At 40.2% G+C, this 16308-nt stretch overlaps 2 protein-coding genes and 1 long non-coding RNA gene across 6 annotated transcripts; 2 read left to right on the top strand and 1 right to left on the bottom strand.

Annotated features, from left to right (window-relative positions):
• The first annotated feature begins 245 nt into the window (after window positions 1-245).
• On the top strand, window positions 246-839 carry LOC144659285 (trace amine-associated receptor 8a-like). Its single transcript, XM_078519706.1, has one exon. It carries the CDS (start codon window positions 246-248, stop codon window positions 837-839), a length of 594 nt encoding a protein of 197 aa, XP_078375832.1.
• Window positions 840-4346: 3507 nt separating this feature from the next.
• On the top strand, window positions 4347-12723 carry LOC144659843 (uncharacterized). 4 transcript variants are annotated; one of them, XR_013571970.1, is made up of 8 exons: window positions 4347-4450; window positions 7312-7514; window positions 8277-8350; window positions 9133-9193; window positions 9758-9840; window positions 10529-10590; window positions 11423-11486; window positions 12418-12723. It is a non-coding gene; the product is annotated as an uncharacterized LOC144659843 (long non-coding RNA). The 4 variants fall into 4 exon arrangements; XR_013571972.1 differs by having other exon boundaries at window positions 4347-4446; window positions 7314-7514; XR_013571971.1 differs by lacking the exon at window positions 4347-4450 and having other exon boundaries at window positions 6823-7514.
• LOC144659842 (melanopsin-B-like) lies at window positions 12194-15882 on the bottom strand. Its single transcript, XM_078520372.1, has 2 exons — window positions 15030-15882; window positions 12194-12660 (listed from the first exon to the last, which is right to left on the bottom strand). The coding sequence occupies exons 1-2, from the start codon at window positions 15735-15737 to the stop codon at window positions 12388-12390; spliced, it is 981 nt and encodes a 326-aa protein (XP_078376498.1). The 5' UTR covers window positions 15738-15882; the 3' UTR covers window positions 12194-12387.
• Between the last annotated feature and the right edge of the window lie 426 nt (window positions 15883-16308).

Raw genomic sequence — 16308 nt, forward strand, 5'->3', positions numbered from 1 at the left:
TGGTCCACTGTAAAATAAAAAACAAGACATATCTTTTCAGACCACTGCTATAAAAAATAAAAAGAAATCTTTACAAACCGCTGCTCATGACGTCTGCTAGTCGGCAGCTTTAAAACAAAGAACAATCGAAAAATGTAAATAACTCATATGCAGACAATGGGACTTCCTTAAAGGGTTTCCTTGCCGCACCTTCAGTTGGAAAATCTTCGCTTCGGCTTAAAGTTGCATCACTACTTTTTCAAATCATGACTTTTCCTGGCGAATGCGCCAACTCGACGTACGAGACAAACGTTCAAGACCTTACTGCAGTGAGAACTTACAGCCCAGCTTTGTTGCTCGTTTTCTGCGGTGTTAACATCTTGGCGGCCATTTGTTCGTGTTCTGGAAACGCACTGGTGTTTATAACCGTTTTGAGTTTCTCCGAGCTTCACATCTCCTCTAACATTGCCCTAGCCAGTTTGGCGGCAGCGAATTTTTTCGAGGGTTTGTCCCTGCATTGCTTTTGGGCTGTTGGAAGCGCCAAAGTTATACAAGGCGGCTGCCCTTTCTCAAGCACGAGCCGAGTTATTGTCGTCTTTTGCACTAACACCTTCGTGTACAGCGCAGTGCTTAATCTTACTCTCGCGACGTTTGAACGTTATATCGGTGTGATCCTTTCGCTCCGTTACCACGAGATTTTGCCTCAGCGACGCACCGTAAAGATCATCATCACAATTTGGCTCGTCAGTCTGTTCGCCAGTGTTCCATTTCTGGTTGACGATTTGGTCGTTGACAAAACGATCTCAAAGTGTCTTGTCAGTGACATTGATTGTGGCCCTTGCTGCAATATTGTATTTTAATTTTAGAATTCACTGCGCTTTCAGAAGACAACGTCGACAAGTTCGGGCACAACAGCAAGCGATGCTGCAATTCACAGCCGCAAATCAACAACGACATCGATTTAGAGGCGCAAAAACAATGTTCATTATTTTCGTGACTCTTGTAATTTGTTTTGTCCCGGCTTTACTGGCAAGAATTTTAGAACCTTCTTCAGAGGGCGCTAGACTCAAGTTTGCCTTAATAAGGCCATGGTTTGCGGTCTTTTTTGGACTCTACAGTGGTATAAGTCCATTTGTTTACTTTTTCAGATGTGCAGAACTACGTAAATACACCAAGAAACTTTTCCGCCGAGCGAAACATATTATTACATGTGAATGCTATTGTTAAATATATTGATGAAAGTCGAAACTAAGAATTAGTAGCGAACCTAGAAAGTTCTTAATGTCAAATTGCAAAAAGTTTGCTGTGCAGGAAAGTTTATTAATAAAATGATATGTACCACCATAATGGTGAAAGTTGTCAGTTGAAAATAAAGAAACTCAATGTTATCACTGATAGACTGCTCTTAGCCTCAATAATTTAAAAAAAAAAATAAAATAAAAAAAAAGAAACTGATTGCTTTTGCTTAGTTCGAGACCTAAGTGCCAAGTGGCTACGCACCTTGTTATAGAACGGGTGGAAGGCAACTGCAGGTGGGATTTTTATCCCTGGTTTGCGTGGGGGGTGGGGGTGGAGGAGGGAAGTGGGGAGGCCATCTTTTGGGAAGGAGAAGTTTGGGGGCAAGGCCGGAATTCGTTGCATGATAATACAAGGGGTATTATTCTTTTTGCTTTGTCAGACCCTTATAATCTAAAATTGTAGATGTAACCAGTACAGTATTTGGGCTATTCCCTCAGGTCTACCAACTGAATAGCTGTGTAAGGATAAGGCGCACATTTAGTCGTTTGAGTTTTTAATCAGTGGCTCAAGAAAAGTGGTCGACCAAGTTACCTATTTTAAAAAGAGCCTAACACTTATGCAAAACACATTCAAAAAATGGCTGCCATTCTTTATTAGAGGAAGCACCCTTTACAGCAGGTTGGTCCACTGTAAAAAAGACAAAACATATCTTTTCAGACCACTGCTATAAAAAATAAAAAGAACTCTTTTCAAACCGCTGCTCATGACGTCTGCTAGTCGGCAGCTTTAAAACAAAGAAAAATCGAAAAATGTGAATAACTCATATGCAGACTATGGGACTTCCTTAAAGGGTTTCCTTGCCGCACCTTTAGTTGGAAAATCTTCGCTTCGGCTTAAAGTTGCATCACTACTTTTTCAAATCATGACTTTTCCTGGCGAATGCGCCAACTCGTCATACGATACAAATGTTCAAGACCTTTTTGCAGTGAGAGCTTATAGCCCACCTTTGTTGCTCGTTTTCTGTGGTGTTAACATCCTGGCAGCCATTTGTTCGTGTTCTGGAAACGCACTGGTGTTTATAACCGTTTTGAGCTTCTCCGAGCTTCACATCTCCTCTAACATTGCCCTGGCCAGTTTAGCGGCAGCGAATTTTTTCGAGGGTTTGTTCGTTCATTGCTTTTGGGCTGTTGGAAGCTCCATGGTTTTACAAGGCGGCTGCCCTTTCTCAAGCACGATCCGAGTTATTGTCCTCTTTTGCACTGATGCCTTCGTGTACAGTGCAGTGCTTAATCTTACTCTCGCGACGTTTGAACGTTACATCAATGTGATCCATTCGCTCCGCTACCACGAGATGTTACCTCGGCAACGCATCGTGAAGGTCATTGTCTCAATTTGGTTCGTCAGTCTATTTGTTAGCGTTCCGTTTCTTTTTGACAATTTGGTTGTTGAAAAAGTCTCTCAGAACGTCTTGTCAGTGACATTGTTTGTGGCCCTTGCTGCAATATTCTTTTTTCAATTTTAGAATTCACTGCGCTGCCAGAAGACAACGCCAACAAGTTTGGGCACAACAACAAGCGATGCTGCAATTCACGGCCGCAAATCAACAACGACATCGATTTAGAGGCGCAAAAACAATGTTCATTATTTTCGTGACTCTTGTAATTTGTTTTGTCCCGGCTTTACTGGCAAGAATTTTAAAACCTCCTTCAGAGGGCGCTAGACTCAAGTTTGCCTTAATAAGGCCATGGTTTGCGGTCTTTTTTGGACTCTACAGTGGTATAAGTCCATTTGTTTACTTTTTCAGATGTGCAGAACTACGTAAATACACCAAGAAACTTTTCCGCAGAGCGAAACATGTCATTATTTCTTGTGAATGTTATTGTTAAATATTCTGGCTAAGACAAAACTGTGTACAAGTACCGAACAATTAACCTAAAAAATGCTTAATGTAAAAATGCATAAAGTTTGATAAAAATTGATATGAACCACTATTATGTAACGGTAAAAAATATCGAAAGTAAATGAAAAAAAGGTTAACACTGAAACAATATAGATTGTGCTCTTAGCCTCAACATTTTTTTAAAGATTGTTTAGTCACGAGACCGGAGATGCTTCAGGTCATTCCATCGAAATAGAACTTACAATAGATTTTCTTTCAAACTTTATCTGTTGGTTATTCATTTTAAGGGAACTCAAGTTTTGAACTAAAGAAAAGGGTTCCTGGTATTCGTTGAGAAGCAGGAATATACCCAGCAATGCCTTACATGATCAAGTTTTGGAAACATTATTATTGAAACCATCCACTTTACGTTTCGTAAAAGCAGGAAGCAGACATCCGGTTGATTTTGACCCATATTTGTTTTTCTTTTTAGTTTCAACAGCTGAAAAATGAAAGAGTGAAGCACTGATGTTGCGTCGTGCAAAAAGCGCGTAATTTGCGCGTTACCGACGTATCCCTTGCGCATAACTCGCGCGTAACCTACACGTTACTCGTCACATATACACAATATATAATTCGTAGTTATTTCCCCTCTAGTTCTTTATCAGTCAGTAGTCCAAGGAATTTTTGGTTCTTGATTGAATCTTAACGGAGTGTCACTAAAGAATTGAAATCCACAGTATGTTGGTATTCCGTTGCAGTCGTTGCCTAACCTGTGTACAGCCGTCCCGCTCCCCTCAAAAAAATCGGGGAGGGAACGTCTGTGTAGGCCTGCTGTACAGCCGTCCCGCACAGACGTTCCCTCCCCGATTTTTTTGAGGGGAGCGGGACGGCTGTACACAGGCTATCGTTGCCTAACAGATTGGCCAAACTGGCCTTTCTTGCCGGGCGGTGCAAAACAGGGCCTGTCTAAGCCTAACTAGAACTGACTACAACTTTATTTTTTCGATTGAATAACACTATGTGCAGTCTGTTTTACTCAATCTGATTTTTATAGACGAGCAGCAATTTTAGCACAATTACTTGCAGATTCGTTGCACTTAGCGTGCTATTCCGCTTTTCCTAAACTTCTCAATCCAATTTTCCTGCATTTCCCTAATTGATCTGTCTGGTTAAAAAATTTACATAATCTGTCAACACCTTGATGGTTTTAATTTCCTCAAGAATTATTCATTGGCCGGTCACACAACAGTAGTTTTTTGAAGCGTTTCGCTGCCCGCCTCGAAACCCTCGAGGCGTTTGCTTTTTCTCGCGGATGATACTGATCAATTTATCACTCTGGCTGTATGGTAAGTTTGGTTGTTTAATTCTAGCATAAATTATCTATCGTATCTCTAAATTATCTTCTTCTAACGAGAAGTTGGTCAGTAGCACTATTAAATATAGAATCGATACGAACCACGTGTTGACCAAAGAATAGATGCCTGTTGTTCTCGATACTACGATTTTTTCTTTCGTTTTTTCTCCGCAAAGTCGTTAAACACGCAGGAAAATGCTCCTTAGAGCGGTTTTAAACTCAAACCTTCATTTCTGGGATAGTTATTTGGGGTAATTTGACCGAAACATCAACCCGCATACATAATGATGATTTATGCAAAACCTCGTGTTTTCGCACGACCTGTACATGTACATACAGTTTTATTAAGAAACGTCGCCTTTACTTTCCGAAATCGTTGCGTTTCCACATTTTAAATGGGTATTTTTGGATTGCTGAGGTTAAATCAGTTTTAATCGTTCTGCGTACTGCTTTAACCGGGATGAACTATCGCAACGCCTGAATAAATCTCGCGAGATCGCGTGAATTTGCGTGAATCGCGCGCGACGTGTCTCTATTAAAATCGCCAGTCCACGTGTCCGGAAATTGTAAGGTTCTGAAGTTTGCAGTACGGATCCATCTTTAGTCGGTGTTCGGTGTTTTACGTCTAGTTGAGCATCATTTTGTTTTTCTTCTCGGTAAATTCTCGATTGCGTATAGTCAAGGCTTGATCGCTCTGTGGTTTTACGCAAATGTCGGGAACACGCGTGTGTCACGCTAGCTCAAGTCGTATTTTTGTTGTAACGGGAAAGGAGAATGGGTCGTCTCTGCCGCTCGTTCAAGCGACGCGACACGTTGAAAATAAAAATTCGCCTGTTGAGCCACCCAGGCGACGCAAGCAGGGCACGCTTTCGACGACGCAATAGCCGAAACTGTGTCGTAACAACTTCGTTATCCACGTTCGGTAATCGAACCCAATCGAACATAATTGAACTCACAATAAAATTTGGTCAATCGAACAAAATCGAACGTTCGATTACCAAACAGTCGACAATCGTACTCAATTACAATCGAACGTTCGATTACCGAACTCCTATTCTATTCTACATGCGGGCATTTTGTTATGTGCACCGTCCCCCTGATTAGTCCTGCGTGAGTAACTGATCAAAAGACGGATTCCGAACAAAATCGAATCGGATTGAGCTCGATTGTGTTCAACTGTGTTGGATTGGTTCGAAAATCGAACTCACAGCAAAGCAGATGTTCGATTCTCTTCGATTACCGAACCCAATCGAACGAGTGTTGTTCGATTGGGTTTGATTGATTTTTGCTTCGATTTTTTTCGATTGGATACGTCGGGGCAACTGTTCGTCGCCAATGGACTTGTCGCGAGTCATGTGCGATTTTCTCCACGAGTTGGTACGCAAGATTGGGCGAGCGAAACCGGTTTAAAGGGACTGTGTCACGGATAAGTTAATCTTATGTTATTAAATTTTGCCAAATATTCGCTATTAACTAATGTTGCAAAGAATTTCTATGACATGACAAAACCATAGCTTCATTGCAGCTAAATGTGTCTCCCGGGCGTCATAAATTAAAGTTACAAGCAGACAAGATTACTTTGAAAACTGTTCCGCCGGACCATATTTCAAAAGCCCACTTTATATTTTAAACAAATTTGATGGTCATTTCCTATGCCTAAGTTTGGCTAAAATCCGTGACACGGTCCCTTTAAACCTTGCCCAAGTCATCGTGTTGTTTTCTTGAAAAGTATATTTTCTGTAAATGAACTTGACACATAATGAGGTTATTTCAATGCTAGGATCACATCTAGTGGTAGTTGCAATGTGTAGATCCATAAATTACCCATACCTCCCCGCAGAATGGATTTTTCCTAAGTACCCACCCCTCTGCTTTACGAGACCCCTCATGGACATTTTCTGGAACCACACAATATTCCTTGTCGCACCGTCCAATAAACCAAAAAAATGGTATAAGCTCCGGCAGTGGTAGCTGCTAGGACACTTTGGCTTTATGGCAGAGTCACCATAACTATTTGGGCGCAAATTGGAGGTCGTTTTATATGTAGCCGCAATTCGGCTCCAGCTCTTATCCTACCAGAGTATTTCATTGTTTATTATTTTGTTAATATCATTTTCTGTGCACAGCCTTGTTCACATGCAGGCGACCAATCATTCGTCTTGCATTCTTTTGCTGTGCTAGAGTAGAACCCAGTTTACTGAGCCGATGCACGAAATTAATTGATTGGTGCATCAGGAATTGAAACTGGGACAGCTAATATTGAAAAACGTTTCAAAGTAGATGATGTACTGAAATGTTTTAAATGATCGCATAGCATTGAATAGCCATCAAGCATAAGCATTACAGACTGAGTCAATTCAGGCTTCAATCATCGTCTTATGAATGAAATCCATTGCTTAAACAAACTATATTATTCCAAACGCTGATCCTGCACACACTTACCAGGGGCACCCAACGGAATATTTCGTTAAAATATCTGTTCGAAGACGATTTGAGATCTAGAATTTTCAGAACATTCATTGTAATTTTTTTTGCTTGCCTGCCTTTCCTAGGATTTTCGAATATCTAAAAAACGGTATAATTGTTCATTTTTAACGGATTACTCTAAAAAGGTCACCTAGTTTTCGGGAGCCCTTCTCTGGCTGGAATGTTTCGGAAAGGTAAGTTTTGATCCCTATAACTAGATCACTAGACTTCAGCTAGGAAATCCGAAAGATAAAACATTTTTAGGGGATAAAAAATATGCCTAATAATATCTACCGTTTAAATACTAAAATACGTTCAACGGTGCTATCTTTAAGTGGTTTTGAACTATATTCTCGATGGGTGCCCCTGACTTACTTGCTATTACTTTCAGAGCGGAAGATGAAGATATTTTCTTCCAGCACATATTTGACAGGGCACATTGGTATCATCTTCGGGTCATGTCCTGGGAACAGTTTAGGCAGTGGGCAGCAATGAAGGACAGTACCAGCTTTGCGTTTGCTTGGTCCAAGCGCAAAATGATCGCCGAAGTGAAGAAAGTGCTAAGAAAGGCCAAGGCATACAAGAAGCCGGAAGGTTGGTATAGATACGACTACAGCTACGATTTCTGGTTATAAATATAGGCCTCACCGTATATACACACTTTACTCCTATCGCGTGTTGTACCATGAAGAGGAGGAAGGGAGGGGTTGTTGATGTTTCCTTCCAACAACTCCTTAAATATGTTGTTAAATATATCGCATAAGTTTAGTGCCGTATCTTAAATCTTTTCGTAATCGTTTCATGCTCATAAGTTTTAAACATGAATAAAATATATAAAAAGGTCGAGTCTCGTTGATGTTATCACGGTTAGGGATAATAGAGTGGCTTTAGATTGTTGTTAATATTGGTACCATGAGTTTCTTCATATAAAGACGGTAATCAAAATCACATGCACGGCTATCGCCGGGAGGCGGTCCCAGTCCGCTCGTCCCATCTCCCGCTGTGCTACATTAGAACCCAGTCTTCTGAGTCGGCATAGGATTTACAGTTCCTCTGTCGAGAATTACACCTGGAACATATTCCATTCCGTGATTGGAATTCGTTCTAAAAATATATTTAAGATTACGCACATGTACAGATGATAGTAAACTAATCGAATTTCGGTATGGTATGTTGTTTGTTGACGTCATTGTCGTCTGTTTCGTTTTGTTGTTGCTATTGCTGTTGTGGTTGTTATGTTTTTTTTTTTCTTACCGTAGAAATCTTTTTTATACCTTTAGGTGCTTTTAACCGATTTTTTTTTATATATCGGTGCTAATTCTTGCCCATCATAATTCATCGTATGGTTTATTCAAGGTCCCCTGCCTGAGGCTTGGTATCCCAAAACGGAATGAAATTGCGTCTTGCAACACACACTAGCTTGAACACAGGTGAGTTCGTTTTCTTGCTGTTGAGTTAAAATGCGTTAACACCAAACCTGATCGGTTGCTTTGACGGGAATAGTTTCTTATTTGAGCTTAGAGCCAAAACGATAAACGTTTTTAGGGTCAAGGAATGTTGGTGTAGGTAGCTTCAACTTGCTATTGATATCGGTACGTCAAGTTTCGTTTATTTATCTAGAGTTACAGTAATCAAAATCACGTGCACAGCTATCGCCGGGAGGCGGTTTCCAGTCCGCTCATCCCATCTCCCGCTGTGCTACATTAGAATCCAGTCTTCTGAGTCGACTTAGGATTCCTAGTTTCTTTGTCGAGAATTACACCTGGAACATATCTAGTGCATTCCACGATTCCGAAATTTTTTTTGGATGTCACCTTAATCTATTCCTTATGTCTTGATGCTTGCTTGTTGCAGTTGATAATTCTTAAGGATTGGAATCTTATTTACTCTTGACAAGACGTATTATTTTATTTGTGACAAAAAATGTAACTCTTTCGTGTTGCTCCGATAGAAAAAGGTACATGTTTCCTACAGAAGGGTTACTGCAACTTGTTTCTTAATTTGTCATTAATTAAAATAACCCCGTAGAAAACTTAAGTTGACCGTTCGGTGGGTTATTTTGAAAGGCCCCTTTAAATATATACCTTAATAATAGTTTCCCTTGTACCCCTTTGTATACTTTAACTCGTGAATTAATTTTTATACCTAAATCCCTATCCCTCTTTAACAGATTTTATAGACCAAGTCACTTTTTGGTTGGCCTTTGAAACAGATGCGAAATCTTCACGTATAGAATGTGACAGTCAAGGGCGATGAAGAGATTGCACAAGAAGGTAAACAGTAATGGGGTATAAAAAAGGGTATGAAGTCTATTTTGTTCTTCTTCAGTGATCTAAATAATACTTGTATTGTCATGTGCACAGCTATCGCCGGGAGGCGGTCCCAATCCGCTCATCCCATCTCCCGCTGTGCTACATTAGAACCCAGTCTTCTGAGTCGACACAGGATCCAACGTTCCTTTGTCGAGAATTACACCTGGAACATATTTCATTACATAGTTCTATATTATTCCCATATTCTTTGAATGATTCCAACAGTTACCGTACCCAAACTCGCAATCACAATAAAGTCTACTGTCCTGATTTCCTGTGATATTAAGACACTGATCTTATATAGCCCGATTTTTGGCCGTATTTTGAGTATGGTAAAACCTAATCGGACGTATTAGGCTTGTGCCCGTTTGGTCTCGCCATGGAAATCTTGGCTTGACTTCGTCTTGGTCAAATACAAACCATGGCTGGACCAAATTCGCCTGATATGCCGTCAAAGCGTACCAAAAAGGTACGATTAGGTAAATATTGCTTAATATTAAAATTTCGTTTACTTTCACATTGCAGGTGACTTTGTTCTTACAATCGCGCGCTCGTTAGATTGCGATCCCTGTGAGGCAACGAAAAAGTTGCACAATGCGTATGTTTCGGTAGGTTTCAAAGTTTTATTTGTGATTTCTTTTCTTGTTTTTAGGAGGCTTCCTTCAAAAGCAGCCCACACGATTTTTTTGCGTAGCTTAGAAGCGACGTGGCGCACTGTTACTCTTGTTGTCACGTGCACAGCTATCGCCGGGAGGCGGTCCCAGTCCGCTCGTCCCATCTCCCGCTGTGCTACATTAGAACCCAGTCTTCTGAGTCGACACAGGATTCAACGTTCCTTTGTCGAGAATTACACCTGGAACATATTCCACTCCCTAATGCTATCACTTGTTAACATTTATTATTTCCGTACTCCAATATTCTTTGAGAATGATTCCAATAATTACCATACCCAATTCAATTAGCAAGGAGCGTGTACTGTGCCGTTATAGTTATTCGCCCTTTTTCTTGGGTACAATAAAATCTTAACCGTACCTTTTTGGTACGCTTCGGGACATACGTGTATTAGGCTAGTGGTCGTTTGGTTTCGCCATAGCTATCTTAGCTAGACTGCGTCTAGGTTAAATACGAACCATGGCTGGAACAAGCTGTTGAAGCGAATCAAAGAGGTACAATTAGGTAAAAATATTTTTTAATATAAATTTTGTTTTGGCTGACATGAAGCTAACTTGTAAGATTTGGATAAATGCGATGTTTGTTGGCCTTGTTTAATGCCAGGTGACTTTGTTCTTTCAACAGCGTGCTCGTAAGGTTGGGTGTCGCGTGAGGCAAAGAGAAAGTTGTACCACGCGTATCTTTCGGTAAGTTTCAAAGATTCATTTGTAATTTGTTTGAGAGGTTTCCACAGAAAATGCCTTTGCGCAAGGCTTCTTTTGTTGTCACATGCACAGCTATCGCCGGGAGGCGGTCCCAGTCCGCTCGTCCCATCTCCCGCTGTGCTACATTATAACCCAGTCTTCTGAGTCGATATGGATCCATAGTTCCTCTGTCGAGAATTACACCTGGAACATAACTTCATGATTTAAGTAATTTATTTACAATTGTCTTATTTGACGTACCGAAAAACAGAAAAAGATGTTTCATCAGAAATCACAATTGGACAATAATATCCATGCGACTTATTTACATCTAATTTCCTCTTACAATGTAAATATATAGCTAAGTAGACGGGAATTTTAAAACGAGAATTTAGTGAGAGGCAGTAGTTTGGCCTTTGTTGTGAAGGGATAATTTCTTTCCATTTTTCTCTTGGTAATCAGATGTTGTAGTTGAATTTTTTCGTACAAAACGTTATTTGTTTGATTTGGGGATAATGCAGATATACGTGTACTTCACAGCAAAGGTTCCTGGGCGTTTTCTCCTTTATAACATTACCTATACCGCGCAAACTATACCGCGCAAACTTCGCCCGAAAAGAGAACTAAATGTAATTTGGTTGAAGAATATATCGTTATTCTTTTTTTGTTTAATTTATTTTAAACCGCTCTTTTTCAGTGTCAAGCTAGAACTGTGTCTTTAATATTACGAAGAATATTCTCTTTTTTACGCGAAGAAAAGTAGTTTTGATGTTAGTCTTCGTTGTTATAATCTGTTGGTAATTTTTCTTACTAAAATTTAACTTTATCCTTACAGTATTATGTCCTCTTGACATTACGTATTCTGTGAGAGCAAGAGGAACAACGGATCATATTCTATGGTAAGTCTTTATGCAGGTCACGTGCACAGCTATCGCCGGGAGACGGTTGCTAATCCGTTCATCCCATCTCCCGCTGTGCTAAAGTAGAACCCAGTCTTCTGAGTCGACATGGGGTCCATTGTTCCTTTGTCGAGAATTACACCTGGAACAGTCTTAGTATAAAGTCTTCATTTTTTGGTTACGATTTGTGATAAGAAGTACTAAGATAACTTCGTCTATTACTCACTGAGAGTTTTGTTCACATATTTAATGACTTGGTTCTCGTTAATTTATGGCGCAGTTTGTGCTTGCGTCGAGAGAGCAGGATGAAATATTATCGCAGACTGGTTCGATTGATTGACTGACTGTGTCTAACATGGAAGTTAAGCATGATACCGTAGAATTCCGGTTATAAGCCCTGGGCTTATACAACTTCGTAAGGGTTTTTGGGTGGGCTTATAAGCGGAGGGGCTTATATCCGGGGGGGGGGGGGCTTATAAGCGGAATGAAAAAACGTTTCGAAACGAGCCACAGGAGTGTTGATGGAAATACGTTTTTTAGTTAAAAAGGCATAATAAAGCAACATTTAGCCCTATTCAGTACTGTCATCTGGTAGAGGGGGGCTTATATCCGGGGGGGGGGGGGTTATAATTGGATGTATTTTTTTTGTTTCCAGGATGATGGGCCTATAACCGGGGGGGCTTATAACCGGAATTTTACGGTATACATTTCCAAGGATTTTCCTAGTAGCTCGTAACATGAATCATGCCTTCATGTTAGGCCTTCTGACTTGATCGCGAATGGTGTACGAAGCCATAGATGTCACGTAACTTATATTGTTGTAAAAAACGAAATATTAATAATAACTCTTTATTTAGTACTTGCACCGGTCCATTTCCACCATCGGGGTAAAGGTCATAAGTCATTTAATACTTGCTTGTCTGTCTTCAAGGTTTGTCACGCGAGTCTTCAAACACAGCATTCGTCTTACTTGGTCACGAAACTGACTGTGCCTGAAGCCATAGATCCAAGGATTTGTCACGCAACTTATGCTCATGAGGAAGGCCGCTGACAGGTCAACTGAGTCGGGAATGTTTCCGATCCGGGCCACGCGTAAGAAATGGATCACGCAGATTGGAATCCACGTGATAATGTACACCCCGATAAGCAAGAGAACAGTTTTGGCAAGTTTAACCTGGAGTAGAAAAATGAAAAAAAAAAGAACAAGTTTGAATAAAATATCTTATTAAGCTTCTCACTGTTTGTTGTTTTATTGTTGTTTTGCCGGCGTTGACGTAGTTGTCGGCCCCCGCCTTATTCGCTGAAAGAAAGGGTGGGTTGCCAACCTCTTCACTTTCGCAGCTTCGTGTATAGCCAGAGTGTGGAGGTGAAACACACGCAACTTCTTTTATAGTCTAATTTGCATAATGCCCGGGTATTACAAATTTATTCGATTAAGCGCCCACCCCGAAGGAAGGAAAAGTTAATAAGCGCTAAGCCTCAAATAAGCGCCCACCCCCTCTCCTAAAATCGAGGCGGCAGCAGCAAAGAGTTCGCTTATCGACCTTTATAAGAGATGAGATTGAAATTGACTAGGTACATGTACTGCTAAGGGACTTCCCCGAAGACCGAGTTTTCTTAGTATTTTACAGAAACTTTTAATGAACAGTTAAAATTTTGCTTTGGTACATCTTCACGTTTTGTTGTTATTTATTGTTTTGCTGCAAAATGGTGAAAATTTAATAAGCGCCTAGCCGTGAATAAGCGCCCTTCAGTGCACTCTAAAGGTCGAAAAATTTTAAACCGTATTTACTCGAATAAGCGCCACCCTCGAATAAGCGCCGTCCTCGAATAAGCGCCCAGGACAGCTAGGACTACTTCTTTCTTAAGAAAGAGACGAACACTGATAGTCAAAAGACGCTCTTTTCAATAACTGTCGAAAAATTAGATTCTTTGTGGGGTCTTTATTTTAAATAAGCGCCGCCCTCAAATAAGCGCCACCCTCGAATAAGCTCTGCATTTGAGGCGCAAAAAATTTAATAAGCGCCGCGGCGCTTATTAAATTTAATAAGCGCATATTTAATGAGTTGTGAATACATCAATACATGTTTCTTCGTTCACAAATTTAGGCCCCGTCCACAATGAATAAAAAACGCGGCAAACACCAATGCGAATTGAGTTGTACAGTATCTCAGAAAACACTTTTTCAGGATTTTCAAGTAATAAGCTGAGGCGGTGGCAAACGATGGCTCCTGATGTCTTCTTGGGCGAGCAAACAGGTGAAACATTTGTTGTGGACACAAAATGTTTCGGAAAGAGATGAGAAACATTTTGGTGTCTCGGACACAAATTCTGTGTCTGCAAGAATTGCTGCAACATTGTGTCCTAGTTTGCCACCACTTAAAGCCAGGTAGTTTCCTGTCTTGAAACACAAATACACTTTTCGTAAGAATAGTTATGACTATATCATTGAACTACAGACGGGACATTGTTTATATGTATGTACCGCAAGAACATACATCAATACATGTTTCTTCGTTCACAAATTTAGGCCCCGTCCACAATGATCCGAATAAATTCGAAAACGGATAAAATGTTTTCCGACCATACCAATCCGGATCACGAGCAGAACTGTTGTAAAGCTAATTGAACCTTTGGTTTTTGACAGAGGTCACATGACTATTTGACGTCAGCGTTTTCGAAAAGCTCCGCTTTCGCTGTCCAAACTACACCACTTAACCGGCGTTTTCAAATTTCTCCACTTTGGAGACACTTTGGAGACCATTTTCAAAAATCTTCGTTTTCGGTGACCGGAAGCGCCGTTTAAGTGCGGACGGTTGGCCAATCGGAGAAAAAAAGATGCGTTTTCAAATTTATCGCGATTTGTGTGGACGGGGACCTTACTTCCACCGAAGTTTGGCAATGTTTATTTATGGTATTACTGAGAGAGCGGTCGTTTTGTAGAATTCCTATTTCCGACAATTTATGTGCAAACCCGCCTATTAAAGAGACATTCGTTTTTTTGTTTCCTAAAAGCATATCGTTTATAAACCGGCAAAGCAATTATGAGTGGCGCCATTGTCCCAGTTCTCTTAAAGGATTTTAAAAGCTTCCTTAAAGGAAATCGCAAACTACTTATTAAATTTTCTTATAAAAGTGATCTATCAATTCTTGGGAAAAAAACATTGAAATGTTCTTTAGCATCAAAAATAACTTCTTCCAAAATATTACACATAAATGCAATATTTAACTTCAGCTAATAAACATATTAGTATATAATGCAAACTTTGTCTGAATTCATTTGAATGAAAGCCATCCCGGCGATTTTTGTTTTGTAGATAAAATCACAAACGAAATCACTGACTCGATCTTTAAAATCTTAAGTAATTTCTTTAAAAAAATAATGAATATCAAACTAAATACATGCAGTATACGTAGTTGACTAAGGCTATTAAAGTGAAATGTCACTTTTTTATAGATTGAGAGCCTTCAGAAAAGGAATAATCATATCATTTTTTAGACTTAAACAAGGAAACCAAAAAAAAACGAATAAAATCCACGTACCTCTTTCTTTAATCTTTCGTTATTTTCTGTACTCATCGCCACTGGCAAAGCTCGCACGCTCGTCTGAACCACTCGCCGCTTGCTTTTCTTCATGGCCAGATAAATCTTCATGTAGCACCAAATGAGCACTGAAAACGGCATTGCAATAAATGCAATCACAAGAAGAGTCGTGTAAGAATAACTGCTTCCCACGGCAATGAAACAAGTCGCGCGCGACACGAAAAATCCGTAGTGACCCCAGCCTAAGATCGGCGGAATAGCGATTGAAACAGCCATGAACCATAAAGTGAAAAGCATAGCTCTTGTTCGTCGCTGGCTGAAAAAGGTTGCGCTTTCGTTTGGTCGGACGATTAAAAAATACCTGTTCACGCTAATAATTGTCACTGACATCAAAGAGGCCACCAGAAAAATCAGTGTGTAACAGCCGTTTATATGACAAAACGTTTCGCCAGAAATCCAGCGTCTTTTCATGAGGACGCCCGCGGAGACCGATAGAGTGAAGAAAATCCGTAGAAGATCCGAGATGCTTAGGTTCACAATCAAGTAGTTTGGAATTGTTTGAAGATGGCGGTGGGTGTATACCATAGCGCAAACGCCAAAGTTACCGACCAGTCCAAAAATTATCACGAGAAAGACGAAAATGACTTCTAGAACAACCAGCAGCGTCGATTCGTCATTCAACGGAGGGAACGGCGACGAATCTTCCATCGATGTTCGAACGGTGTAACGCGAAGCACTTTTTTTTCCTATTTTAACTCGGTCACAGCAAGTCGTACTTGAGATTTATGTCGTTTTTGACCGCAGAGCTTTCTTCAATGTAAATACAAAGTGAAATTTCAAGATTTGCACTTGCCAAAGATCTTGGCCACTTGACCGAATCTGATTAAAAGTGTAACGAAGGTAATTAGAAAAAGCGAAATGAAATATTGAAAGCCAGTTAAAAGCGCTTTTACGTTAACGGGGTTTTGACGAGACGTCGGTTGTATACAACCCGTCGATGGAAATTATACTTAAATGCAATGCCATAAATCTGATATTTTCCCGGTTTTGGCGTCTCTAAAAGCGAACAATATGTTATAATTGACACCTGCCGGGGTTCAGTAACTGTTCTGATTATTTTTCGTAATTTTCTCTCTCCTAAAAGTAAAACTTATTGACATAAGAGAGCAATGATTTAAGAGCTAGCAGATGCGTCCATTTACTTAAGGCGCAAAACTGTCAAAACTCAGATATTAGTTTGATCAAAGATTTGCGCAGACATACAGAGTCAATACTGTGA

This window comes from Oculina patagonica, chromosome 7 (assembly GCF_052425735.1).
Source record: "Oculina patagonica isolate OP01 chromosome 7, crgOcupat, whole genome shotgun sequence".
Lineage (NCBI taxonomy): Eukaryota > Metazoa > Cnidaria > Anthozoa > Scleractinia > Oculinidae > Oculina > Oculina patagonica.

What these genes read in the sequence shown, in the direction of transcription:
- LOC144659285 (XM_078519706.1), top strand. Translation starts at nt 246, where the DNA reads ATGACTTTTCCTGGCGAATGCGCCAACTCGACGTACGAGACAAACGTT.
- LOC144659842 (XM_078520372.1), bottom strand. Translation starts at nt 15,737, where the DNA reads ATGGAAGATTCGTCGCCGTTCCCTCCGTTGAATGACGAATCGACGCTG. An exon ending in ACGAAAGATTAAAGAAAGAG is followed by an intron (nt 12,661 to 15,029) that starts GTACGTGGATTT and finishes TTTCTACTCCAG; the next exon opens with GTTAAACTTGCCAAAACTGT.